Source organism: Arvicola amphibius, chromosome 5 (assembly GCF_903992535.2).
Source record: "Arvicola amphibius chromosome 5, mArvAmp1.2, whole genome shotgun sequence".
NCBI lineage: Eukaryota > Metazoa > Chordata > Mammalia > Rodentia > Cricetidae > Arvicola > Arvicola amphibius.
In genome coordinates this window covers 52835192-52862081 of record NC_052051.1, presented here as the reverse complement: position 1 = coordinate 52862081, position 26890 = coordinate 52835192, and the positions used below count along the sequence as shown (strand labels likewise).

At 43.7% G+C, this 26890-nt stretch overlaps 1 protein-coding gene across 5 annotated transcripts in view; it reads left to right on the top strand.

Moving 5' to 3' along the window:
• Window positions 1-23234, top strand: part of Sqor (sulfide quinone oxidoreductase) — a 37851-nt gene extending 14617 nt beyond the window's left edge. For 4 of the 5 annotated variants that reach the window (XM_038331647.1, XM_038331648.1, XM_038331649.1 and 1 more), the window contains exons 2-10: window positions 1278-1528; window positions 3741-3911; window positions 8378-8431; window positions 11427-11621; window positions 12681-12890; window positions 17124-17307; window positions 21282-21349; window positions 21632-21810; window positions 22934-23234. In XM_038331647.1, coding sequence (XP_038187575.1) covers window positions 1295-1528; window positions 3741-3911; window positions 8378-8431; window positions 11427-11621; window positions 12681-12890; window positions 17124-17307; window positions 21282-21349; window positions 21632-21810; window positions 22934-22991 — 1353 coding nt within the window. In that variant the 5' untranslated portion in view covers window positions 1278-1294 and the 3' untranslated portion in view covers window positions 22992-23234. Of the gene's footprint in view, window positions 1-1277; window positions 1529-3740; window positions 3912-8377; window positions 8432-11426; window positions 11622-12680; window positions 12891-17123; window positions 17308-21281; window positions 21350-21629; window positions 21811-22933 lie in introns of those variants that run through there. The other variant, XM_042055105.1, reaches the window with a different exon arrangement.
• The last annotated feature ends 3656 nt before the right edge of the window (window positions 23235-26890 follow it).

The window sequence follows — 26890 nt, the reverse complement described above, 5'->3', positions numbered from 1 at the left end:
GCTAGGAATTTTACTCTTCAGGGAGTGTTTGTGTTTGAATAAAGGCTTCTTGGACCCTGGTTGAACTCACAGGGCTGAAACCAATAGGGACATTTGGGGCACTATGGTAACTCAAAGCCTAGACCCTTAACTCATGCAAGTCATTGATGTCCTCCATGTGAGGCCAGTGCTTTGCACGGAGAGCATAAGGCCAGCTCTCTAGAAGCCCCACTGTTCTCTCTGCTGAGGAACTGACTGCCCAGGGTGGATGCTCACTTTCCTAACGGGAGGAGCGTCTCTGAGAGACTCTTGAGGAGGAGTTGTTTGTGAAGTTGATACAACAAAAGACCATTCAGCAGCAGGCTCAGATTCTTTACATAAATTACAGCTTTATGATCTTTATGATACCAGATAGGGCTCCTTTTATGGCTTGTATTAATCATCTGCTTGAAATTGCTCCAAGTATTGAAGGGCTTTGCTTGTACAGCTAATGGGTTTGACTTGACTTTGTTTCCCTGAGTAAACAGAGCCTGGGGACCAAAGCCTGTGTTTCCCTGGGTAAGCAGAGCCCTGATTTCCATGATCAGCATGAACTCTGAGTGGCAGAAAGTCAGACTCTTCTTTGACTGTTGCTCTTCAGCAAGGTCACAGGTACCCTTGTGGCAAGGGCCATGACAGGTCTCTAGTTGCAGACCCGCAGGTCCACTTTCATGGGCTTAAAAGCCAAAGAAGCATTTGCGTGTGCTGAGAGAATGGAAGACAGCTGCAGAGAAACATACGGTGCCCTGGATGGACAAGGAGGCGAGACAAATGATTAGTGAGATTCTAAAGGGGGAGCCAGATTGGAGAGATGGCTCAGCGCTTAAGCACACTTCCTGCTTTTGTAGAGGAGAGCGTTCACTTCCCATCGCCCGTATTAATAGCTTGTATCCACCCATAAAAGTCTGACAAGATGGCTCAACAGGTGTTTGCTACTAAGACTGAGGACCGAGTCAATCCCCAGGACCCACATGGCAGAAGGTGAGAATTGACCCCCACAAGTTGTTCTCATGGGCACACATATGTGCACGAATAAAATAGGAAAGGGCAGGGGTCCATCTCTCAAACAGTCCTAGAGGCCCAATAGGCAGAAAAGAAAGGGAAGGCTGAGCCAATAGGTATCCATTAACCCATAGTTCGCAAGAAGCCGGCTTCCCAGAAGGAAGGCAGACTTCAGCACAGACAGTAGGTACCAGAACTTATCTGATGCCAGCCTCCCCTTCCCCAGGTCATAGAGTGATCTTTCTGCTTCCTTTTAGCCTGACCTAACCTGGTGATGGCCCCACTGGTTGCTGTTGTATCCAGTCCACGTGCCCGGCTCTTTGCCTGTTTCCTCAGGCTGGGCACTCAGCAGGCTGCACCCCTCCAGCTGCACACAGGAGCCTGCTGCACAGCCAAGAACCACTATGAGGTGCTGGTGCTGGGTGGGGGCAGTGGAGGAATCACCATGGCCACTCGTATGAAGAGGAAAGTGGGAGCAGAGAATGTGGCTATTGTTGAACCCAGCGAGGTAAGCGTCCCTTGGCGCGTGTGACAGCGTGTATGTGTTAGTCGGTGTGGGTGCATAGATTTTCCATTTTATGGTTAATGCTTTTCCTGGGCATAAAAAAACCAGGAGGTGGTGGGGATCTGGGAGGAGTTTGGGGAGGGGAAAGAATATGTTCACAATATATTGTATGAAAAAATTCTTTTAAAATAATCATGATAAATCACTGGGAGGAGGTGGAGGGTACCTGAGAATGAGGCAAGACCGCTAAGCCTTTTGGGTCTCTTCAGTTCCAGCTCATTAGGGCTGCCACAACAGATTACTACAGCATGCCTGGTTCAAACAGCAACCACTTGTGCTATCACAGTTTTTGAGGATACTAGTCTTAAACTATTGACAGGGTCACACTCGCTCTGAAGGTTGGATATGAGAGAGCAAAGGTTTCGCTCTGCCTCCCCTCCTAGATTCTAACAGTTAGGAGCAATCCGTGTCAACCCAGGTTTGCATCAACACCTGCATTCTTGGTCCTTGTCCTCATACGGAAACCTCTGGGTGTTCTGTGCTGTGGGAATTTTCACCTTGGGGTAGGCCAGGGTTAAGAAAAGTATGCCCTGTCTCCATAGGATAGCGGAGAGCAAGTTCCCTGTTCCCTGGAAATGGTTTAAGATAATAGAAGCTTCAGAAAAAATAGTCAAGACTTTTGATGGTTTGCCTGATGTTTCCCCAAGGAGAAGCTAGGTGTGGGCCAGCTGGGATCTGTACCTGTGGGAGAAGAAAGCCAAGTGGGCCCAGTGCCTGTTCTGGGGTAGGTGGGTAGGACAAGAAAGACGTATTCCTGTTTTGTCAGGGAACAAGATTCCCCTAGGAAACACTACAGTCATTTCAACCCAGGAAGACCACCTCAAATGGCAGTGGTCTGAGAGCTGTATCAGGTGGCTGTCTTCTCTGGTGCATACTGTATTGTGGCCGACCCACAGTGGGTCTCCCACCGGTGCTTTTCTTTACAATGTGTATAGCTCTTCTGGGAACTGAGCGGTCATTTCTCTCACTAAAATTCTCACCGGGCTGACCCTGCTTAGCTTCGGAGATCAGACAGGATCAGGTGCCTTGGGGGTGGACTGGCTGTAGGTTTAGGCAGTCATCTCTGTCCTGCCCTGTGAGAAAGCACTTGTGGGACCTTTCTTGACAGAGTCTGTCATACTCAGGCTCTGGATGCCTGCTGGGCCTGATTGCTGGCGCTGATGTTTGTAGACTGAGGAAACCCTTGAGCTGCTGTTTCTCTTCCGCTTTCTGCTCAAGATGGACTCGAAATTGATGAGCTCTCACAGCTGGAGAGCTCTGCCCTCCTCTTTCGGGATCACAACCGCTATTGACCTTAGGGAGAGTACAAACTAGTCTTCTGTCTCCTTTACCCCCCCCCCCCCCCGAGTTACAGGCTGCTCTGGCCAGCCAGACTGGCCAAAATGCCGAAAGCATTGTCGTAATATGAAGAGTTTTTGGTTTCTTGATCCACCCAAATGAATGAACTCATTAAATTAACCTGCCCTTTTCCCCGAGACTAGAACTCTCATGATTAATGAAATTTAACAATAGGATATCCGAAGCAAGAGTGCTGCAGAAGACCATGAGAATTTATTTATGTTTTGGTTTATGGATAAGAGTATGGTACCTATTGGATTTGTGTGTAGAACCCTAGAGAAAGGAATAGACAAATGGACCAGAAGCATCTACAGTCCATTGTGGGAACATGGTTTGAAGTTAGTGAGGTTTTGATGACCCCCCCAGAAATGCCAGTGAGCTTTCTAGACTTGCTATAATCTCCACATTCTTTGAAGGAATCATACGTTGCTTCTGGACCTAATTTTTTTTCCATCTGTACACATAAGTTATGTGCATAGATAGATAAATATGATCTATATGTATATTTTATATATGTAACACATACATAATAAATACAAACTCAGTTTTTAGCAGTGAGAAATTGTGACTAAGCCAGTGGTCATTAAAGATAATTTATCATTTTTTTGTTAGTCTTGGAAGTACTCTTGGTTGGTGATCTTTCAGAGTTAATATATGAGAAAACGCAGCAGTAGGAATTAACCCTCTATGGACTTCTCTGTGTGATGCTCTAAGGGTCAGGAGGGACTAATTGGGAGTCTAGTTGAGATAATTTAAGCTAAGACTCTTTAGATAAGGCTCAAATGGAAACAAATCTCCTTAACACTTTGTTTCTCAGAGACATTTCTATCAGCCAATATGGACATTAGTGGGTGCTGGTGCCAAACAGTTGTCCTTGTCCGGCCGTTCCACAGCAAGTGTGATTCCATCTGGTGTGGAGTGGATTCAAGACAGAGTGGCCGAGCTGAACCCAGACAAGAACTGTATCCGCACAGACAATGGCAAGGAGGTAACCGTCACGACTGTTGGGCTTTCTTGTCACCAAGGGGGGCATGACCAGTCTCAGGTTGCGACATTCTCATGGTAGAAGATGGCATAGATACCCACGTGTGTGTTTATATCTGTGTTAAAGATGCAAAAAATGACAGTGTGCAGTAACTGGAAGATAGAGTGAGTGGCTTTGAATTAATAAACTAAAAAAAGTATTTGTTGAACACCTACTATGTGATATGGCGGGCCTCATTGGTTACTGTAGAGTCTTGTGACTGAAGTTTTGCTGAACAAATGCTATTTCTACGTATTAAAATAGCAGGTGCATTTCCCCCTTTGCTTTGAAGTAAGCTAGTGTTTCTGACTGACATCTGCTTTTCCATGGGAGTTGAGCATTGTGAAATGCCCACACCAGTCAAAGTAGGGACACAGTTAGGGGAGTCCTGTGACTAAGGTTTGTCTCAGTCCTCAGGGGGATGTGATGTTGCCAGAGATGAGGTTCAGAAGTGCTTAACACTATTTAGACATTACTTCCTACACTAGACCTACAGGTTTTTCAACAACCGTTTCCTTCATATTTGATGGAGCAGTTGGGAGTACAAGGGTGAGTGAGACCACAGGTCCACTACCCGGTATCCAGATGCAGCTTGGTGTTCTCCATTTGCTCTGAGCCCGGAACAGCAGCTGCCAGTCACTTCTCCAGGAAACTTACTCTTGCCACAGGCCCCTGCCAGAGTCTCCTTAGCACAGAACCCATGATGCTTTATGGCAGTGGGCATGTTACACAGAAGACATACCCTCCTCCACTTAACAGAATCCCTCTAGAGGATAAAGGTTGCATCTGCTCCTTGTAGTCCTAGAACTAGTAAGGAATTTACCAATGCTTGCTGGATGAGTAGACATATAAGCAAACACTTTTGGTTGATTGAGAAAAATAGGCTCTTATCCAAGTAGATGGATACTAACATCCATCCTGATCTGTATTCTGTGCCATTCAGAGTCAACACCTTGACATTTTTGGTTCTGTAGGAAATTCAGCCACTGAAAGACATGAGAAGTGACAGGAGGCCTCGGATCTCAGTTGATGCCCTGCAGGGAAAACACAGGAACACTGTAATGGAAAGATATTTGCTCTACGCATACCTCGGTGGTTTTATCAAAGTGTAGTATTGATTATTTGTAAGGACTGTACACAGACAAGCTTATGGGAGGGAGGTCATTAAGAAAGAATAAAGCCTAACTAGAAAGAAAACAAAAAGCAAACCTTAGCCTTTAGAACGAGTTTCCAAGTGAGCTGACCCAAACCCCAAGGGGCTATAAAGCTTGTAAACATGACTTTTGAGCAATGGCAGAGAACAGCATAGACCTTGCCAGAAGGCCTAATATGGACAATTATCCTCATTTCATACAAGGAATTGGGGTGTGGACAGGGTGTTAAGGGATCCTGACACTAAGAAACTAGTAAATCAGCAGCTAAACCCTTGCAAAACTCCAGGCCCACCTACTAAATAAATGTCACACAGTAATTTAGAAACAGAAGTATGCCAACACGGGTTCAAAGATGACAAACCTGCCTTCAGCCAGTGACTAAGCCGTCCTGGCTCACGGTGAACATGCTGCCCATATTTCCTTTCCCTTTTTAATGTTCTTTATAAACCAGCAGCAACACTTCTTGAGCATGCGCTCGGCAAAGCACCGCTCTAAGTGCTTTACAGTTTCCTGCTCATTGAGTGCTCAGAGCAGCTCAGCGAGGTAGGCACTGTTCTCATTTCACAAATGGAGAAACCGAGACACGGCTTCCTTACAAATATTGACAGCATACATTCTCTGCCCTAGATGTCATTCTGGAGACTGAACACCCAAGGATGAGAAGGATGGAGACTTTATCTCCTTCAGGAACTCTGTCTGATGGGAACGATAAGGGTTTCAGATAACCATACAAGAAATTACTCAGCCACAGCAAGGCAAGAGGGAACCAATCAGGTTTGTCAGGTCAAGAGAGGCTTGCCTAAAGTGAGCCTTTCTAAGTTAAAGGGCCAGAGGACATCAGTCAGGGTGAGAGGTGGGCACTACAGGCAAATGCCTTGGGGAAAGAAGGAAGCAGAGACATTGGTGGGAACAGAAGCCAGTATGGCTGGAGAAGGAAGGCTAAGAAGGAAAACACTTAAGTTTAGAGAAGTATTAAGGCTCGTGGTCTAGAAAACAGACTGCAGAGGCAGGAGTGTCAGGGACACAGTCTAGGTCATAGCAGTGACCACACGTCCACTTCCATCTAGTGTCTATGGAAGAAGAAGGTAAACCAAGAATAGACTGATTTGGTAAATTGAATCAAGTTTGCTAAAGAACTCTGATTAATTTATGCAATCTAAAGACAGCTTTCTGAGGACATGTACGGAATTAAAACTTGAACTTAAATGAGCCCATCTGTGGTGAAAATTGCTAACTGGGTGGTGACAAGAATCATAAATCCAAGACTCAGACATTGTGGGAGGATAAACTGAAGCCAACAAGATATATCCCGGGAGACCTTCTGTATGGTTTCTGATGCTATCAGCGTATGCTGTTCTCTGCTCAATAAAGTCCTAGAAGAACACCCTACCAGATTCACCAACTTCTTCAATAGCCTCAAAACAAGACCCTACAATTTTCCCAAGTTTCTGAGCCTTAGAAGTCACAAATGGTGCATGGCCACAATACCTACTAGGACACTTGTTCTCAAGAGATGTAAGACATTGATAATCTTCAAGATAATGAACCCCACTATAGAGACACTGAGGAATTCCTGGGCTGCCAAGGGGTCTACTAAATGAGGCAGGCTTGGTTGTATCAAGGAGACATATGTGGTATCACAGAGAAGCCTCTTGACCTATGAGCAAAGACTTCTAAGTAAACAAGCCATGCACATATGTGCACATATATTTACTTATATGTGCATATATATATATGTATACACACACATATATATATATATGCTTTTTTGTTAGGTAAAATTAGGACCAGCGTTTCTCTCTTCCAGGGCAGGGGGGAGTCATGTAGGAAGGAAGGATGGAGACTCGTGAATTGACCTTGAACTCCACTTGCTTCAGCACCGGGCTGAGTGTCACTGGAAAAGGCACACAGTGCACCTAGCTGTGGAAGAGAACAGTCCTACTGGTTCTAGGCCATTCTGTAGAGCTCCTATCTTTTCTCCTGGGCACTTTACTCATGATAACATTAATAACTCAAATGATATTCCAAGTAGGGCATCATCCCATACCCCAGACCTCTTGTCATTTCCTGTGCCCTTCAATAGCTGGCTTCCCTATGGAACCCAGAGTGTCAAGGTGTTGTTGACTCCCTGTGTGCCCAGAGCACACAGACATGGATGTTTTTTTATTGTCTGTTAATTTTGATAAACTTAATTTTTTAAAAAAAATGAAGCTAAAACTGTTCCTCCATATATTTATTCATCCAACAAGCATTGTTGGTTCCTCACTAGGTCCTAGGACTACAGGCTTTATCCTCTAGAAGTGATCTGTGAAGTGGAGGAGGGCGTGGCTTCTGTATAACATACCCACTGCCATAAAGCTTCACGGGCTCTGTGCTAAGGAGGCTTTGGCACCTGTGGCAAGGGTGAGAGGCACAGTGAAGCTTGGGTACTCTGGAGCAGAGTCTCCTTTGTGACAAAGTGGGTTCTCTTTAACAACGGCTAGACTCCCCAGACAGAGTGGAACACTCACGTCTTGGCGTCCATTCTCTTCAGCTGGGGTTTGCTCAGCTTGCCGCTGGCTGCTCTTTCATTTAATCTGAGAGCATGGGTATTCCCACCCATGTCTCCTTGCTGGGCTCCTGGTTCTTATTTAAGTGTTTTCTGGTTTAAATATTTTAAATTGATGTTCTTATACTTTGCATCCCTTCTACAGTTTCTCATCCCAACGTGTCTTTACCATAATCCTAAACACACACACACACACACACACACACACACATATATATATATGTCCATTACCATATTTATGGATATCTTTGTCTTCAGCATGTACAATCACAAAACTCATCTGAATCATTAAACATAAAAAGTATGTAACATCCTTTTCAGTAACCTTCAAAGGAAGTTTCCTAATTATGATATTGGTTCAGTTCATAGTATAGATCAGATTCATAAAGTGCCCATTGATCTAAAATGAATTGACTGTCTTTTGAGATTATAAAGTTGTTTATTTTACAATATGAAAAAGCACAAGCTTTGCACAAGGATTATGACCTCTTCATCATTTTCCAGTGCATAAAATTATGGGTGCCCCAAGCTTTCAGAGGCCGGGCACAGGAGTTTTGAGGCAGCGAGATATGAGGCTACAGAAAAGGAAGGATGGCTAACTGCAGTGTGTGTCCACCCCCCCTTGCCTACCAGCATCCACGTGGAGACACTTACACTGACAAACAGAGGCACGGTGCTGGTTTTTGAGCATTGGTCTAAAACTATATATTTTTTTATGTGTGTTGTAGATCTCCTACAAGTATCTTATCATCGCTCTTGGAATCCAGCTGGACTATGAGAAGGTACCTTCTTCAATTGTTGCTGTGTTACATTTTCTGATTTATGCTAAGACAAAACTAAAACACTGTATTCTTTCCTTGTATTCATTTGTAATGGGGAATGATAGGGAAACGGTTCTAAGACACTAACCCCTGCACACCAAGCCTAACTTGTTTCTTAGAGACCTTTTCAGGATGCCAAAACGTCTTCTCTAAGATTTTGTCAGTGATAATAATGTGCTTTAGCCTTAAAGTTTAATCACAGTTTAGTATGTCTGTGCCCTAATTGTGTTTCTTGAAGAAACAAGCTTTTGCTGCACTCCCAGGAAGCTGCCTTGTTACACAGGGCTAGGCTGGCTTTATGGCTTTCCTTTGCAAATCAGATCGAATTTGAATTCTTAAGCAGATTGCAATAGCAGAACACAACAGTTAGTTCATCAGACTCTGGAAGCATATTTAGGCATCATTGTATAGAGACTTGAGCGTTTGGTGTATGAAATGACCAGCACAATATACATGCTACCTGGAAGCTTTTTAGATGTGTTTTCAGCAAGCAGGGGCACTACGTGTTCACTGACATTATGAGATTTGAGTAGATATTCCTAAAATACACTAGGACAATCCATTCATTGTTATGATTCCCAGGAACTTGTTGGGGGTTTTTGAGGCAGTGAGACAAATAGTCAAGGTACATAAAGTCTGGTGGTGTCACAGGCTGCCGACATGTGCTCCCACCTAGGTAGAGGTGGCCCAGGAAGGGTCTCTGGGGTGTGTTCAGGTGTGAAGAATCATGACATGCCTGGGGAAAGGTAGTGGCACTGTGTTGAGATATGCTATATGGAGTTCTCTAGTGGCCTCCTTGCCTTGTGAGGAGGGTGGAAGAAGGCAGGAGTGAGCGTTTGTAAAGCCCCCTGTAGCAAGCTAAGAAGCAGCAGTATTTAAAGGCGGCCATTGCTATGGAGTTCCCACTCCTCATCAAGAGAGATGCTGGGGACTGAGAGGGATCCTTTACAGCTTCCTCCTTTCCATAGATGGGGAAACTGAGGCTGAGGGAATGGAACTTAACTGTGACTGGCATACTTACCAGGCAATCTTTGACTGCAAATTCTAGAAAATGTCTCAAGTGAAAAAGAAGGCAACCATTTGCAGACATGAGATTCCCGTGGAGCACTAGGCAGAAATGTGATGGTCTCTGGCAGGCTGGTTCTGCACTCCATCTGTTGGATGTATGGGGCTCTCATGCCTGACATGGACCATCTGCCTCTGCTCTTTCTCATGCCAGCTCACACTTCAGCATGGTGTCCTGCTAATTCGTTGATCCGTCATGTGACAGACAGGCTAGTCATCAGCTCCCTAGCACACAGCCTCCCTTTGTACTATCAAAGGGCAATTCCATTTCTTCTCTTCCCTGATGTTCATGTGTTTCTCTCTGCTCTCATCTCTCTGCCTCAGCATTTCCTGAAAGCAAGTCTGATTGATGAGGGAGCATAAGACACACCTCGTCACACAGAACTTCCTGGAGGGAATTTGGTTGCCAAGTTATGGCACCCTTTCCCTTAACAGTGACTTTTAAGTACAAGGTAACTTATTCAGAGTTACAACACTATTTAGTAGGCAAGGGGACAGAACCCTGATGTTTAGTATTCCAAAGGCCATGTGTTTAATGCCTTGCTTTACTGCTTCGCCAAGAGTCTTAGCTGCACAACCCAGGAGGCAATTTCAGTCTTATTGAATCAGGATGAATGACTCTTGGTCCTGCCTGTTTTCTCAGGAAGCCGTGTGGTTCTCCTGAAGGCAGTTGTGGCTGCTGTCCTGTCCTCACTCTAAAGGTGGGAAGAGCTGCATCTCAGCTGCAGCCTCATGCCCAGGGAGGCAGAGTTGTGTTCACCAAGGCTGAGCCCATTCTGCAGCCTGACAGGTGACTTTAGGGGCCATGGCTGTGGTCTGAGCCTCTCATTTACCCGTCTGTTCCTTGTGTGAGTATAGGGGGCTGATGCCACTGTAATGTCTGAGGGTTGTAGGCAAAGAACAAGGGCTCCAAAGCACTGTGACAAATTTTTCTGTTTTTAGTATATACATTTGCTTTCATCTCCGATAAATGGCAAATTTATACATATACTAAAGAGTGCTTTAAAGTAAGCATCTTTATTTTTTGTTCATATATTTATTTCTTAATTTTGTTAATTAGCATGCATGATAATGGGTTTCATTAAGACATCTTCATGTGTCTTTTCACATCCTCCTACATTAGTTAGTAGGCCCCTTCCTCCCTTAAATATTCCTTCCTTAGCTTTCATGGCCCATGTATCCATTACTTCCTTCCCTTCCCCTCCCCTCTCTTATGGCCTCTTCTTTTCCTCTATGGTTCCTTTTCCAATTGCTTCATGTATATATATACACACACACACACACACACACACACACACAATACACACATACACATACCACACATACACTATACACATACACTGCACACACACCACACACATACACATACCACACACATACACACACCACACACATGCACATACCATGTACATACACACATACTATACACACACATCACACACCATGTACACACATCACACAGATACACACACATGCCACACACCACACACTACACACATATACCACACATACTGCACACACATGTACACACATAACACACACATGCATACACACACTGCACACACACGTACACACATTACACACACAGACCACATACATACACACACTATATACCACACACACATCCCACACATACTACTCACAAAGACATAAACACACCATACACACACATGTAAATGTAAATCTAGAACATGCATATGAAAAAATATGGTATTTGCTTTTCTGAGTTTGCTGTATTTTGCCCAATATAATGATCTTCAGTTATGTACATTTTCTACAAATGTCATGATTTAACTTTTCTTCATGGTGGAATAAAATTTCATCTATTTATCTATCTCACACTTTTTAATCTATCTTTTTAAAAGACAAATTTCTGTGTGTTTGGTTGCAGATTAAAGGACTCCCTGAAGGATTTGCTTATCCCAAAATAGGGTCCAATTATTCGGTCAAGACAGTGGAGAAGACGTGGAAGGCCCTGCAGGACTTCAAGGAGGGCAATGCAGTTTTCACCTTCCCCAACACTCCAGTGAAGTGTGCGGGCGCCCCCCAGAAGATTATGTACCTGTCAGAAGCCTACTTCAGGAAGGTGTGTCCCCTCTTCAGGACAGAGACAAGGGCAGGTGCTACCACCCAGCACCTGCCACAAGTCCGCTTTTACCCCCGTCGTCTGATCTTTATATTTCTAGAAGTTTTGTTCCACGTGTGCACAGTGACATAGCTGGAAGTGGAAGAGACCACTCATCACAGACGTTTGCTCATAAAACTCTTCTCTTCAATTAGACGAGGTTTCTCTATAGACTTAAAAAATATGACAACAATCATACTGTACATACAGAGTATTCCATGTGACATGCTTTAAAACTGACTCTAAAAGTTCACTGGCCAGCTATGTTAGAGACTGTCTAAATACTTTAGTATCTGTTGTTAGGCAACTAATTATAAAATCACACACACACACACACACACACACACACACACACACACACGACTCTCAATTGCTTTCACTCAGTCTCAAGGTTATGAGTATTTTCTGACTTTTGATACATGCATTTGCAAATAGGCAAAATGCCAATTTTAAAGCTCAAAAAACATTCTCATGGAATTTCTGAGCTTTTGGAAAGAGGTTTTGTTTTTTGTTTTTTGTAATGAGGGTCAGGGAGGTTTGCCAAAAACACCTTCTGTGTGAGAGCCGTGGAGTACACTGGCATCACGTAGTGTGGTCTTTCTGCCGTCTGTGACCTTCACTGAGACACGACATTCGGCTCACTGAGGCATGGTTTGACTGGAGCCATGGTAGGACCCAAACCGACTTGTGCTTCTGGAAAAGGACAGACAGGGACAAAGGGAGGGGGTGACTTGAGGATCTCTGTTCTTGGAGCCTGGCAGTGGCTCTGTAAACCACAGTAATCTCGTAAGTGGGGAGTTTAGAGACAGCTTCAGCGATGACTCCCAATGCTGAGGAAGTTCATTCAAGATCATAAGGGTTGGTACAAGCATTTGACGGTCTCCCAACTTAACTTCTGGTCAAAAGCTGGCACGATCTCTACTGAGGGCTTGAATTCTGGTCTGGATGAAAAGAAGACATACATGAAAAACAAAATGGCACTGGCATAATCGTCTGGCTTTTCTCTTCCGTTTCTCTTAGACTGGAAAGAGACCCAAGGCTAATATCATCTTCAATACTGCTCTTGGAGCAATCTTTGGGGTGAAGAAGTATGCAGCTGCCTTGCAGGAGATCATCCAGGAGAGGGACCTCACTGTGAACTATAAACACAACCTTATTGAAGTCCGAGCTGACAAACAGGAGGCTGTTTTTGAGAACCTGGACAAGCCTGGGGAGACACAAGTAATTCAGGTGAGTGGCTGGCGGGTTAACCTGACTGCCTGGGCTGTACCTGCTGCTCCATGCAGCTGCTGCGGGGGACACAGAGGCACCTCCTCCCATACTGCCTTCATAGCTTGCTGGGGAAGGCTGCTGAACTAGGGCGAGAAGGGGAACTGAAAAGGCAAGAGGGGAGAGACTGTGTCAGTAGGGAGTGGGGAGGGTTTATCTGCGGGGCCAAGTGATTTTTTTTGTCTTATTTATTTATTTATTTATTTATTTGGTTTTGTTTTCCGAGACAGCTTTGGAACATGCCCTGGAATGCACTCTGTAGACCAGGCTGGCCTCAAACTCAGAGATTTGTGGCCTCTGTCTCCAGAGTGCTACTGTCCCCACTGGGCTACCCTTCCCGACAGTCAAACTATTTCGCTTGATTTTTTTTTAAAAAAATATTTATTTATTTATTTGTTTATTTATTTATTATGTATACAATATTCTGTCTGTGTGTATGCCTGCATGCCAGCAGAGGGCACCAGACCCCATTACAGATGGTTGTGAGCCACCATGTGGTTGCTGGGAATTGAACCCAGGACTTTTGGAAGAGCAGGCAGTGCTCTTAACCTCTGAGCCATCTCTCCAGACCCTCGCTTGAGTTTTTATTGCAGTTTAGGGAGGGCTTCCTCAAATACAAGGCCCTGTATGGTCTCAACCGTTGGTGTGTGAGAAACAGCCTTGTTTATGAATGGGAAGGAAGCTGTGGGTCTTTAAAGAAAGACAGAGGTGGTTTTCATCTGTGGAAAAAAGGTGTCTTGACACATCTTTCACCCGTGCAAACACTCGGCTCTTAAATTCTTTCTCAAGGGACTTGGCAGAGCCACCAGCCTCCTTTGGACAATTCTAGCCTGTGTTGTGTGCTCTTGGCCTCGGGCATCTGTTTCCTTTCCCACAGAGTGGGAATACTACTTGTGTAGAGGAATTATGAAGATTAGGACAAGATGTGCTGGTGCTGGAGACTGTTTGCTCACAGCATCCTGGCGGGAGCTACCAGCAGTGAGAAAGCACTACACACTCACACTGCACTCTGTATTTAATGACGAAGGAATCCATAAAAAAGAATTTTGAATGAACCAGCGATTAGTCTTCTAAACATCAAAAAGCTAAATTTGAGTCTTTTTAGCTTAATCTCTTTTAAAAATACGCTGCACCCACTTTTCTTTCTTAAACAGAATACATTAAATATCATTAAAAATGTTACTGATGGCTCAGGGGCACACTTTAAAAACCCTTTATTTGGAAATATCCTCAAACCTCGGAGGAGACGTAAAAACAAAAAGGACAGAAATGAAACTGTGTTTGGCTTTAGTTGGAGTCACACACAGGATCTTGCAGCAGTTGCTTTAGCTCGATTATTTAGTTCCCCCCATCTCTATTTCTGTTAATTTTCCTAAATATAGGTTGCATTCATCAAGCACTATTCTCCTTATTTATAGATTTTTTTTCCCGATAAACTTCCTAAGATAAGGGTACTTTTTAAAAAATGTGATCACAGTAATTAATCAGCTTAGTAAATCTGGCACATCTATGATGCTTTATCTACTCCCCGTATCCAGTTTTGTTGATTGACCCAATGGCTTCTCCAGTCTAGTTAGTTTGATACCTCTTTAGTCTCCTTTAATCTAGGGCATTTCCACAGCTTTCCTTTATTTCCTATGTTGTAGAACAGTATAACCCCTGAACTTTCTCAGAAGCCTTTCTCATGTCCGTGATAAGTTTTGCTTTGTGAGCATTGCACAGGTAACCGTGTGGTCCAGGGAATTGTATTTGCAAGCATACAGGCTCCTCCTTGGAGGTGTGCTCTGGTCTCCTGTTCAGATACTGTCTAGTTTCTCAACCACGTTGTTGTTCTTTTTCTCCTTTGCTAACAAGAAAGCCTTTAGAGAGACATTTTCAGGTCATGCGTACGCTCCGTTCTCTGAAGTTTCACCCGACTTAGTAACCACTGATCATGCTCACTACCTCACTTCCACTGTGGTGACTACAATATGAGTTTTTAGACCCCAGAATTTTATTCACATTTACTAGTAAGCGCTTGGCATTTTATCAGCAAGTTTTCAATTAATTACTGGCATGAATTCATAGATGCTCATTTTCTCCAATGCTTTAGTACTCATTAATGCTTTTATAATTATTTCCATGGTCAAATTGTCCCAGATTTGGTCAGAAGCCTCTTCAAACTGGCTTCTGTGTCCTGGTGACACATTTCTTTCTTTTCTCAGCACTTCCGTGCTGTCTGCTGTGATACTTCATCCCTGCTCATCTGGGTTCAGTCTCCTCCAGATCCGGGTCCCTCGCTGAACAGCTCTCATGCAGCCCTGTGCCCAGGGCCCACTGGTGGCCGTATGGCTGCTAGCTGCCGTTCTACACCAGGATCTCCACTCTTCCTTGTGGTTGTTGTTGTTGGTTTTTGCTTTCCAGTTTTCCAGGTTGTCAGGGAGTTGTGAGTGTTGGAAGGTCCTCCCACCTTCAGACTTTTTAAACTTGCTGCTCCCCATTTTTTTTCCTTCTGGAAAGCAAGTGAGCCACAATTGTGACTTTTATGCAAGTGGAAGTGAATGAGCCGTGAGTGTCCGTCCAGAGCAAATGTCTGTGCAAAAAGTGTGAGCTTGAGCAAAGGAACTTAATTTCATGTGTGTGTGTGTGTGTGTGTGTGTGTGTGTGTTGATGTGGTTTCCAGCTGTGGTCTGGGAGTTAAGGCTGCAGGTAGAGACCTGGATGAATGAGTGGATGTTTCCTTTTACCAAGTTTGTAAAGTAGGGAGATGTTTGTGTCACCTTTGAGCGATAAGATTTCAGCTCAGATATTTCAATCATGCTCTTAGCCTTAGGAATATCAAACAGACCACTGGAGGTTTTCAAGTAACTGCTCTCAGTGCCGGAATCACCTAGGAAGCATGTCAAATGTGCTGATTCCTGGATCCCCATGACACAGATTTTGATTAATTGGCTTGGAGAGTGGATTGAGGGTGGCTGAAGACTGGGGTTCAGACATTGCCCCCTGATTCTCATGTTCAACTAAGGCTGAGAACAGCATGTAAGAAATAGTGTGCCCTAAAGCCCAGTGGTCTCGGACACGTTATAAACAGCATGCTAAGTGGTCCAGGTTTCTCCATGCTCACTGACAGGCAGACCTGGTGTCAGGGACTCATGCCCTCAAAAGGTCCCTCAAGGGTATAATGGTAAAGAGTACCAACCATTTACAACAATTTCCCGAGCTTAAGTAGTAATCTAACAGACAGATGGTTTGAATAAATATAATTCAGTTTTTTGATGTCTGGCTTCTCAGTGATTGTGGAGTCCAGTGGAGGGCACTGGACACTAGGGACTACTGTCTGTCATAAGGCTGAAATGATCTTTAATGTGTTAACATTTTTTTCCCTGATGAAACATGAATATTGGAGTAAATGTGTCCTGAAGTAGACCTGATCATATTGAAGTTGTGACATGTAATTGTAAAATAAAATGAATAAGACACGACCTACAAAGAGTGGAAGAATATTCCATAAATACAAAGTTGATGAATGAATGAAAGCTTCAGCAGAGGTTCGTCAAGGGTAGCCTTCATTTATATGCCTGGGAAAAGAAAACCTATCCCTGTATTCGACATTACTTAATAAACCCAAAGGTAGACAAGATCCCTCTTCTCCAATTTGTCAGAGAATTTTATCACTCAGTTTGTTCTCTTATGCTGGTGACTGGCACTTTTCTTTATGTTGAGAGTTGAGGCCTATTTGGGAATGATGCTCACACCAGTTCTTAACACGATATTTACAGGTTTCAGAGACTAAACATCTCCTTCCAGAATACAACAGAAGAATCAAACCCAGACATACTAAGTTGATAGTTGAGGGTCGAGAAAGATGGGCAATAATGCCACTTCTCAATTTTTATCAAAAATGGGAGCATCAGTGAATTATTTTAGAAAATTAGTGAATTCTATTTCAAAATACTGGCTTCCCCCATCTCTTCTGTTGAAGGGACATGGGCTCAGTAGAGGCAGAGTATATCAACCTTTGAGGACAGCTGTTTAGTTTCTCATCATCCTCCACAGTAGCACATAAGGTCTTAGAGAGCATATGAATTGGTAGAATCCCTGATGCACAATGTTCCCTGCAGCCATTATGATATACAAAATGAAGGGGACAGAGAAGAGCTTGTGGGCCACATAGACATTGAATAGACGATAACTGGGATTTTTTGTTTTGTATAGTATGAAATGCTTCATGTCACACCACCTATGAGCCCACCAGATGTCCTCAAGACAAGTCCTGTGGCAGATTCTGCTGGCTGGGTGGACGTGGACAAAGAGACTCTGCAGCATAAGAAATACCCAAATGTGTTTGGCATTGGGGACTGCACCAACCTTCCCACCTCCAAGACGGCTGCTGCAGTAGGTAGGAAAATCAGCTCTGCTTCCCCTCTCAAACTGATGTCTCCTCAAGATTGCCATCCAAACAAGAGCAGAAGTGTAGCCCAAGCTTTCCTCATGCAATAATTTTAACAATATTATATTCAGTAATGGAAAAAAAACTGTTTTGTGGTTTAAAAATGTCTTTGTCTTCTCCAAGGCAGAATCAAGTCATCAATGTTGTGTGGAGAAGAAAGTAGCTTTTAAGGGGTTTGCCAAATTACCAAACTGTCCTCACCTGTCACAGAGACTGTTTTCAGGGCAAGGATGACCTGAAAGGGGGTGACCCTTTCCTGGCTCTCTTAAGTTCTACTCCTTTCCTGAGTGCCATGCTTGCATCTCTGCTACTCTTGGTCCTTGATACCAGGCAGGTTGGCTATTTTTCTTCCGCCTAAACCACTGGAGAGCCAGGGATGCATTTGTTTCCCTAGGAAACGCATGCAAGTCAATGAAAGCTTGCAGAGCAGAAAATTGTTCTGTATAGACAAGCACAGTGGAGCATGCCCTGATTGGTACACGATTAAGGCCTCAGCCTGGAAAACTAAATTTCTTTACCTAGATGTTCTGCACTAGCAGTGATGGGGAGAATTGCCTTTTAGACTCTGTCCTCCACAGAGAGGAGCTGTCTTCTGTGGATGCCATAAAACATGGACCTCCCTGGCGATGGGGCCATCGTGTTTTGTGTGAATTAGACACCTGTGGAGCGTGTTGTGTTACTTTCATCTTCTAAACATTAAGAAAGACTTTCTAGCTGAGCAGTGGTGGCACATGCCTTTAATCTCAACACTTGGGAGACAGAGGCTGGCAGATCTCTGTAAGTTTGAGGCCAGCCTGATATACAGAGCAAGTTCTAAATAGCAAGCTACACAGAGAAACTCTGTCTTGAAAAACTAAGAAAAAAAAAACCCAAAACAAAACAAAAAATCCAAGAAAGACTATGAGATCTATTGAATGTCTTTTTCATTATCAATGATATTCATCTTCTAACTCTTTAATTTCAAAAATCTGAAAAAATACATATTTGACTTACTATTCTTTATACTTTTATATGTTTTTTTATGAGTCATTTGAAAGTAGTTGAGGCATCATGATATTTTGCCTTAAATACTTTAACCTGTTTCTCTTAGCTATTCTTCCATAGCTACAGGACCTTTATTATGTCCAAGAAATTTAACATTGTATAATAAAACCATCTCACATGCAATCCAACTCTTATTTTCTAAAAACATCCACTGTAGCCTGTGAAATTAATTTGTCCAGTCTTAGATAAGGCTGGAGTTCATCACTTGGTTGCAGCAGTAGTGCTGACTGGTTTTATTTTTTCAGCACAAAAAGATCTTTTAAAAAATGTAGTTACATTTGTTTGTTTTTTATTCATTTATCTATTATTTAGGGGAGTGGACTCATGGGGGTTTAGGCAGCTCGGAGTTGGTTCTTCCCATCCAGCATGTGTATTCTGGGGATTAAACCTAGCAACTCATGCTCGGTGGCAAGCACCTTGGCCTGCTCAGTCATTAGCATGTTTTTCTCTTGGTAATTATAGACAGTGCGTCAGACAATGCTTTTAATGTATATCCACATTACATGCATCTCTGTGGTGGAAATACCTGTTATGAGAGGCTCAGCTTGCCTGGCTTTTAGCCTATGCCAGTGCTTCAGAGTGACAGATTGAACACCAGTTATCAAGTGAAGCCTGCCTTCCAGCCCTGCCATCCCTCTAGCCGGCGTCTGCACTGCTCAGCTGTGTAAACAGCATCCCCATTGCTTTGACATCTGCTTTTTTTACAAACCATGTTTTATTGTGTGCTTGCTCCTGAGCTTACTGGAATGTCCTGCTTACACTTGGGTTGTTTCCGCTCCTTCTGTTTCACAGAACTGCAGCGAATGCTCATCTTTGTCACTGCACATGAATACTTGCTTGGGTCTTTAGTGTCTTAGTTAGGGTTTTGATCGCTCTGAAAAGACACCATGACCACAGCAACTCTGTAAAGGAAAACATTTTTGGGGGGGCTTGCTTACAGTTTCAGAGGTTTAGTCCAAAGTATCACCATGGCGGGACATGGCGGCATGCAGGCAGCCATGGTGCTGAAGAAGGAGCCTCGTAAGAGTGCTTGATCCGCAGGCAGCAGAAGGAGACTGAGTACTGGTCATAGCTCGAGCATATATGCGACCCGAAAGCCTGCCCTCTTAGTGCTACATTTCCTCCAACAACTTCCTAATAGTGCCACTCTCTAAGGGCCAAGCATTCAAACACCAGAGTCTGTGGGGGCCATAGCTGTTCAAACCACCACTGTGTCTAAATAACAATGAGTCCAGCTTTTCCCAAGAATTTCTCACTAGCTTCCCTCCCCCAAGCTCCCTGAACGTCCTTGTGTAATACCAGGGTGTGCTTGCCTCTCAGACTGTCTCGACCACTGTGAGCAAGGCCATGTCTTACACATGGAATGTGGCTTCTTTGTGGCTTATGTCTCTTTCCTTGCTTCTCTGCCACGAGACTCTTGGGCAAGACAGAAGGAGGAGAATGGAGGGCAAAACCACAGCTCGGGTCTGCCTACACACACGTACTTTTTCAACCTCGCTTTGGGTGTGTCCACTTCTAGGCCTGGTTTCTCTGCAGTGGCACCTAGAGCCAGCTTTTCTCTTTTGCCTTTGAGCCTGGCATCCTGTGCCGGGGACCTCCTCATGTATTCTCAGTGTGGTCTCCAAACCCTTCATGTGCTCTGTGGTATCGAAATCCCCCAAAGAGGGGGAAGGGCCCCTGTGGATGTCACCTTGTCAGTGATGAAGACAGCCACTGAACAGTTTCATTCAGTTGTTTACTTCTGGAAGAAATAAAATCATCTTTTTTTTTTTTTTTTATCTGAGTGCCAGTAAACTATTGTTTTTCAGGCAAAATTACTCTGTGGCCTGTCTTTGAACAACTGGTCAAGAATGATTCCTGTACATGAAACCTTTGTTCAGTTCAATGGTAGTTCCCTACTTTTTTTTTTACTCAATCTCAAAAATATTCCATTGATCCATGAATGAGAACTAGTAGACCTACATAATGCATATTCTTTGAATTGTATCAGTAGGACTTTCTGTGGAACTTATTTTTCTCTCCACTCTTGCTACACACACACACACACACACACACACACACACACACACACACACACGCACGCATCTATAGACACTATCTACCTACCTATCATCTGTCTGTCTGTCTTTCTATTTATTATCTATCTATCTATTTATCTACCTACCTACCTACCTACCTACCTACCTACCTAGGTTTCAGTCAGTCAATACTTAGAGAGGAAAACCCAGTATTTGCCTTAGCAAGTATGCCCGAGGCTACCAATCTAGGCTGCCTATTAACAGGGACACAAGGTGCCATAGAATATGGCACCCAGACCAAACTGATAGCTAGGGGGAATAAAATTTGGGTAGGGTTACTCTTATTATCCTGATGGAGAGGAAGAGGTCCTTAATTTCAAACTAATAGTGACAGCTTTGTGGCCTTTGCTGAATTGAGGGGTCCTTTCTGATGGTCAGAACCTCAAGTAAAAGAAGAATTATGCTCTACTGACAATCTACAGAAAGCAGGCTTGTTAATGAGCCCTACTCTACGGTGCCATTTCTCAAGAATTGTCAGTAGCCATTAAAGGACTCCCGAGCTTCAGCCACAAGTCAAATGACCCTTTCATAGGGGTCACCTGATACCATAGGAAAATACAGATATTTACATTATGATTTGAAACAGTATCAAAATTATAGTTATGAAGTAGCAACAAAAATAATTTTTTGGTTGAGGGCCACAACACGAGGAACTGTATTAAAGGGTCACAGCATTAAGAAGGTTGAGAACCACTGCTCTAAAAGGTTGGGGTAGAATCACCATTAACTTGTTAATATTAATGTTATATGCAGACAAGTTTTCATGGAAACCTGAGGCTCTTCCTTTTCATTCTCTTGTAGCTGCCCAGTCAGGAATCCTTGACAGAACAATTTCTCTGATTTTGAAGAATCAAAAACCCACAAAAAAGGTTTGTATACCTGTAAGAATTACTGCTTCATTTATCCCTTTCCCTCTGTGTGAAGCTAGTGTTCTTCCCCAATTCTGGCACTCTCTTATCAGTTTATCCCATGTTTGGGCCTTAATTTTTGTCTTTAGTATTATATTTTATTGCATAATTTGCATTTTCCATGGTATAAAAAACTAGAACATACACACCAAAAGAAAAGAAAATGCAGTTGCCCATCAAATAATAAAGTCTCCATGTATTACCATGATGGAAAGTGTTTCTCACTCATTCTCATGATTTCAGTATGACGGCTATACCTCATGTCCACTGGTGACTGGCTACAACCGGGTGATTCTTGCCGAGTTTGACTACAGAGGCGAGCCTCTGGAAACCTTCCCCTTCGATCAGAGTAAAGAACGACTTTCTATGTACCTCATGAAGGCTGACCTGATGCCTTTCCTGTATTGGAATATGATGCTAAGGTAGGTGTCTCATCTGGTGCCTGTGCAGAGGGCTGTTTCTGGGGTCCTTCCAGCTTCTACGCAAAGCAGGCCTTGCTAATGGGGCCTGTTCTACAGTGTCATTCTCAAGAAGTGTCCGTAACTCTTAAAGGACTCCTGGGCCTCAGCCACACTTAGAGGTTAGAGGAACGTTTGCAGTATCTCCCACTTGTGATGGGGTGCCTGCCCTTCGCTTCATTCACGGGAGGAACCAAATCTTCTGTCTTCCATTCTCTGTTCCCTTTTGTTCCTAACTAAATTAGATAAATAAAAGTGCTAATGACAATAGTATAATGAAAATCATTTTCACATGCCAAGTACTTTCTAATCTACTCTCTTCCTTTGGCTTTTATTATGTTCGAGAAAAATTAAAAGTAATTAAGAGAACAGGGACAGACTCCAGTTCTGATTTACTTTTGAATAATGTTTCTACCATTTACTAGCTGAGCAACTTGATTAGACTATGTTTGGTTTCTTATCTGAGAAATGAAAGTAACATTAAGGAGATAATACGTGCAGAGACTGAGAATGGTAGGTGCTCACTAAGAAGACTACCGCAAGTTAATAACTCTTCCTCGTCGCTCAAAGTAAATACTCGCTGACTTTTCCAGACACATATGAGATTGGTAAATCAGGATATCTACACCAGTGATCCTCAGTCCAGGATGATTTTGGGAACATTTCACAGTATTTGGAGACAGTTTTGGTTGTCACAGCTGGAAGGATGCTGTTGGCAGCTAGTAAGCAGAGGTGTGCAGGGCCAACCACTGTGATAAGGAGCCAGCAAGTCTTAAGAGTCAGTGAGGTTGAGAGACTGCCCTGCTTTGAAGTCATGAGGTAAAGCAAAGCAGACAGGAGAGTTTGGGGCAGCAGCTGCTTCACGGGGGTCTGCCAAGTGGAGCCAGCATGCTGGGCTCACACAGAAAGTTCAGTGTCAAAGCTAGGACTCAAGGCAGATTGTTCCAGTCATGAGACTGTTTCCACCTCAGTAGACATGTCTTGCCTTATGTGCTGAAAGACACCCCTTGTAACCTCTTATAAACACGGTGTTGGCTGATGCCACCCTACCTCTTTCGTCTCCATAGTCTCTCTGTGTTTCTTCCAGAGGCTACTGGGGAGGTCCAGCCTTTCTGCGGAAGCTGTTTCATCTGGGCATGAGTTAAGGATGGCTCAGAGTTTGCTCTCCTTGGATGGCTTCCAGACCAAAAATCACAGTTACTGATCGACTGTGAAGGACACAAAGGACTCAGAACCTCGCCCTGTAAGGAGTTTTTCTAACTGGATGTGGTGACCTCTCTCCACCTCTGAGTAGCTATCATTTGGACGGCCCAGAATGGGCTTGATTCGTTGGAGATAGTCAAATGAAATAACAGACTTCTATTTTCTGAATAAAACTTTGTAATTGATTGACTGGTATGAGAAAATATCTTGCCTAGAAGGAATGGGAAGCTGCGGCACTTGGGAGAAGAAGCTGGTATTGGTGGGATGGCTTTCTTGTCCACCTCGTACAGCCGGAATTACTTTACAGAGTCCGAGCCACTGAGCAGAGTGATCCCATGACAGCCTTGCAAAGATTGTCACAGCCCTACACACTGCTGCTTAGAATGTGTGCTGCAGGAGCCAGCGTGGAGATCTGAGAGTCCATATGCCTCCCCTTGGGTGCTCAACTGTTTGAGCTGAGTCTGTGCTTTTCCAGCCAGGCAGGCACTGTGCTTGCTAATCTCTGCTAATCCTTTGGATACAGGGTCCTCTGCTGGGCAGTTTTGGCTCCAGGAGCCCTACCAGCTTGGCCAGACCTAAGGTTTTTCTTTTCTCTCTCTTTCATTGGGGGTAAAAACCCGCACCATAGTCTGAAGGTCAGCCTTACCCCTTCACCTTCCTTCTCCTTTATCCTGCAGGGCATTTCCTCTACTAAATTTCTTCTTAACCTAATTCTCTCATGGCACCCAGATTTCCCAGAGAACTTACACATGCTTAGTGATGTTGAATTTGAAGACTGCCAGTGGGTGTGGTGAGTATTGGCTTAGCTCAGCTGCAGTTTGCCTGATAAAGTGTGGTGAGTTTGCATTGGAGACAGCTCCAGTTTCTTTGGAGCCCAGCAGTAGCTCCAAATGATTTGCTCCCAACCAGTTGATTATAGAAGTTTAGTTTCAGTCAGTCTAGACTTTTAAGGGCATGTGTTTATCATACTCATAAATGTGTTAGATTTTTATAACACTTTAGAAATGAAACCCTTTTTATTTGTTACCAAGTCTCTCTGGGTGCCTGGAGTTCTCCTTATGACTCTAGAAACCCCATTCAGACATTGATTCATTCAACAAATATTCATTCAGCATCTACTAACTGCTAAGGACTAGTTCAGCTTGGGGATGCAGTGAGGAACCAGAGTGATAAGGAGTCTGCTCTCATTTTTGTAGCCTAGGTGATAGCATCTTTCCTGGAATGCCAGAGAGCTGGCTGAATTAGACTTGGCTTGATTTGGGAGAACAGTTTCCCTTTGACTCTGGGGGAGAGTGGAACACCAAGCTAGCAGGAAGCTAAGCTAAGCTGATGGAAGTGGAAGGCTTTCCCTGGAGTTGACCATGTCAGTCACTTTCCTGCTGAACACTCGTGCTGGTTCAGACATCAGTGGCAGTCCTTTCATTCTCCAGGATATCCCTGGTTGTACAGTAGCCTAGAACTACTTCCTCATTCTGCTCCCAGGATGGCCAAGCCTTGCTGCCCATGGTGCTCATATCGGGCTGGCCAATAGCCTTCATGTGGTGCACAGAAAACAATCAGAGAAGACATTGTCCTTTAAAGTCTCTAGCTGAGAAGACCTGTGCTCTCCTGAAATCCCTGTGCCATATCTTGTACAGGATTTGGGTTGTGTGTTCACTCTGTAACATTCTCACTACGGGCTCCAGGAAGACCTGGGAATAATTCAGAAGGGATTGACTCCCTGGATGTGGGAAGAAATGCTAGTAAGAATGGGGCATGATTCCTGGTACAGGCGGAGCCTCTTGGTGGAGTAAATGTGAAATCCTTTGCAGACTTCACACAACCTCTTGGGTCTGCTTATGCTAATGCATTCTGAATAAATCCCCCAAGCAGGGAACTGCTTCAGAGATCACGTATACAAGAATCACTTTAGGCCACTGCTGCAGGAACCACGACCTACTTACTGGTCCACACATTGGTCTCCAGCTTTCAGTTTCCCAAGCTGGAGAAGAGAGCAGCTGTGCTCAATTCTAGAAAAGCTTAGCATCTGAAACCTTTCCACTTCATTGCAAGTCTGGGGCTAGTCAAAGGAGAGGGCATGTTTGGAATTGTCTTTAAGTTAGGAGCAGGGCTCAGGAAGAGGAGAGTGAGGCTTGCCATGGGGTAGGGGTGCAGGTTTCTGGAAGGGCAGTGTCTTTGGGTGGGATGATGTCACAGGTTCTGCTGGTAGACATTAACCTTATACACATTCCTTCAGAACTCAGAAGTGACAGGCTTGGGCCTACTGAGCTGGGGAATGTTTTTACCTCTCATTACTTTTGCCTTCAGAGATTCTTCCTTCTGATTCCTATATCTGGAGTTACAGATGGTTATGAGCCATGGTGTAGGTGCTGGGAATAGAATCTGGCTTCTCTCAGCCCTGGGTAGGTGGTTTGTGAAGTTGTCAGAGGTTTTCTGTCCCACCAGGTCCCGAAGTCATTAGGTCCCAAAGAAATACACAGAGGTCTACATTAATCATAATGTAGCCTATTAGCTCAGGCATCTCATTAACTCTTATAATTCTTGTCTGTGTTAGCCATGCGGCTTGATACCTTTTTCGGCAAGGCAGTCACATCTTGCTTCTTCTGCATCTGGGTGATGGCTGCAGATTGAAACTTCCCTCTTCCCAGAATTCTCATTGCCCCGCCTCTATTTCATGCCGCCTGTACTTCCTGCCTGGCTACTGGCCAATCAGTGTTTATTTAAAATACAAGTGACAGGGTACAGACCATTGTCCCATAGTATGAAGTGATTGATGCAACTTAGGTCATCGTTTAGAGATACAGGGAAGAGACTGGACTTAAGTTTCAGGCAAAGGTTTGAGGTTTAGATTTCTTTCTTTTGTATAATGCATGTGAAAGTTTCTCTCATATTTAAATTTTGTAGAAAATATAAAGAACAGAGACAAATGGAATAAAAGTGATCAGTTTATCCAACATCAAGTAATGACAGCAAACAGCAGGCAGGTGTCTCTTCTTAAGCTTAATATTACAAATTTGGCTCAGACTGAACAGGTTATATTTATGAGTATGTATGTATAAACATGTACATCTGTGCATGCAATAACAAGTACTGAGAAAAGCGGCCATGAATTTGAAGGAGAGTGGGGAGGGGTATGTGGGAGGCTTTGCAAAGAGCAAAGGGAAGGGAGAAATGATGTGATTAAATTATAATCTCAAAATAAATTTCAAAACAAATTATTGTTCTTTTTGAGGAAGGTGGCTTTTGTAATTCAATATGTAAAAGCAGTTCATGTTATTAAAAATGTATTGGAGAGCTCTGAACTGATTTAATTAATTTTTTTTCCCTCTAGTTCTGGGAATTGAATCCAGGGCCTTGTGCATGTCAGGTAAACACTCTGCCAATCTGAGCTGCATTCCCAACTCTCTGATCTGATTTTCTCCTTTATGCCCAGAGACCATAGGGCTTTAACTCAACATAGACTTATCTTGATTATCTCAGGGCAGGAAGATATAAGAGAAATTGTTTGGGTGAGATGAGGCTTTCTGATTAGGTTAATAAACATTAGTTCTGTCTGTTTGCTTGACTGCCAAGTAGCTAAAGAAAGCGCCTGTCCACACGATGGAGCAATTTAAGGCCAATGCTAGGCAGTAGATGGAAAGATCCCACGAGGCTGAGAAAAGTGGAGATGGAGACATATTTTTCTATTCCAATATTGATTATATTTATGTTTACTTCCATGGGGGTCAGAGGACAGTTTGCAGACATCAGGTTTCTCTTTCTGCCATGTGGGTCCTGGAGCTCAAACTCAGGTGGGCAAGCTTGTCAGCAAGCACCTTGACCCACTGAGCTACCTCGGTGT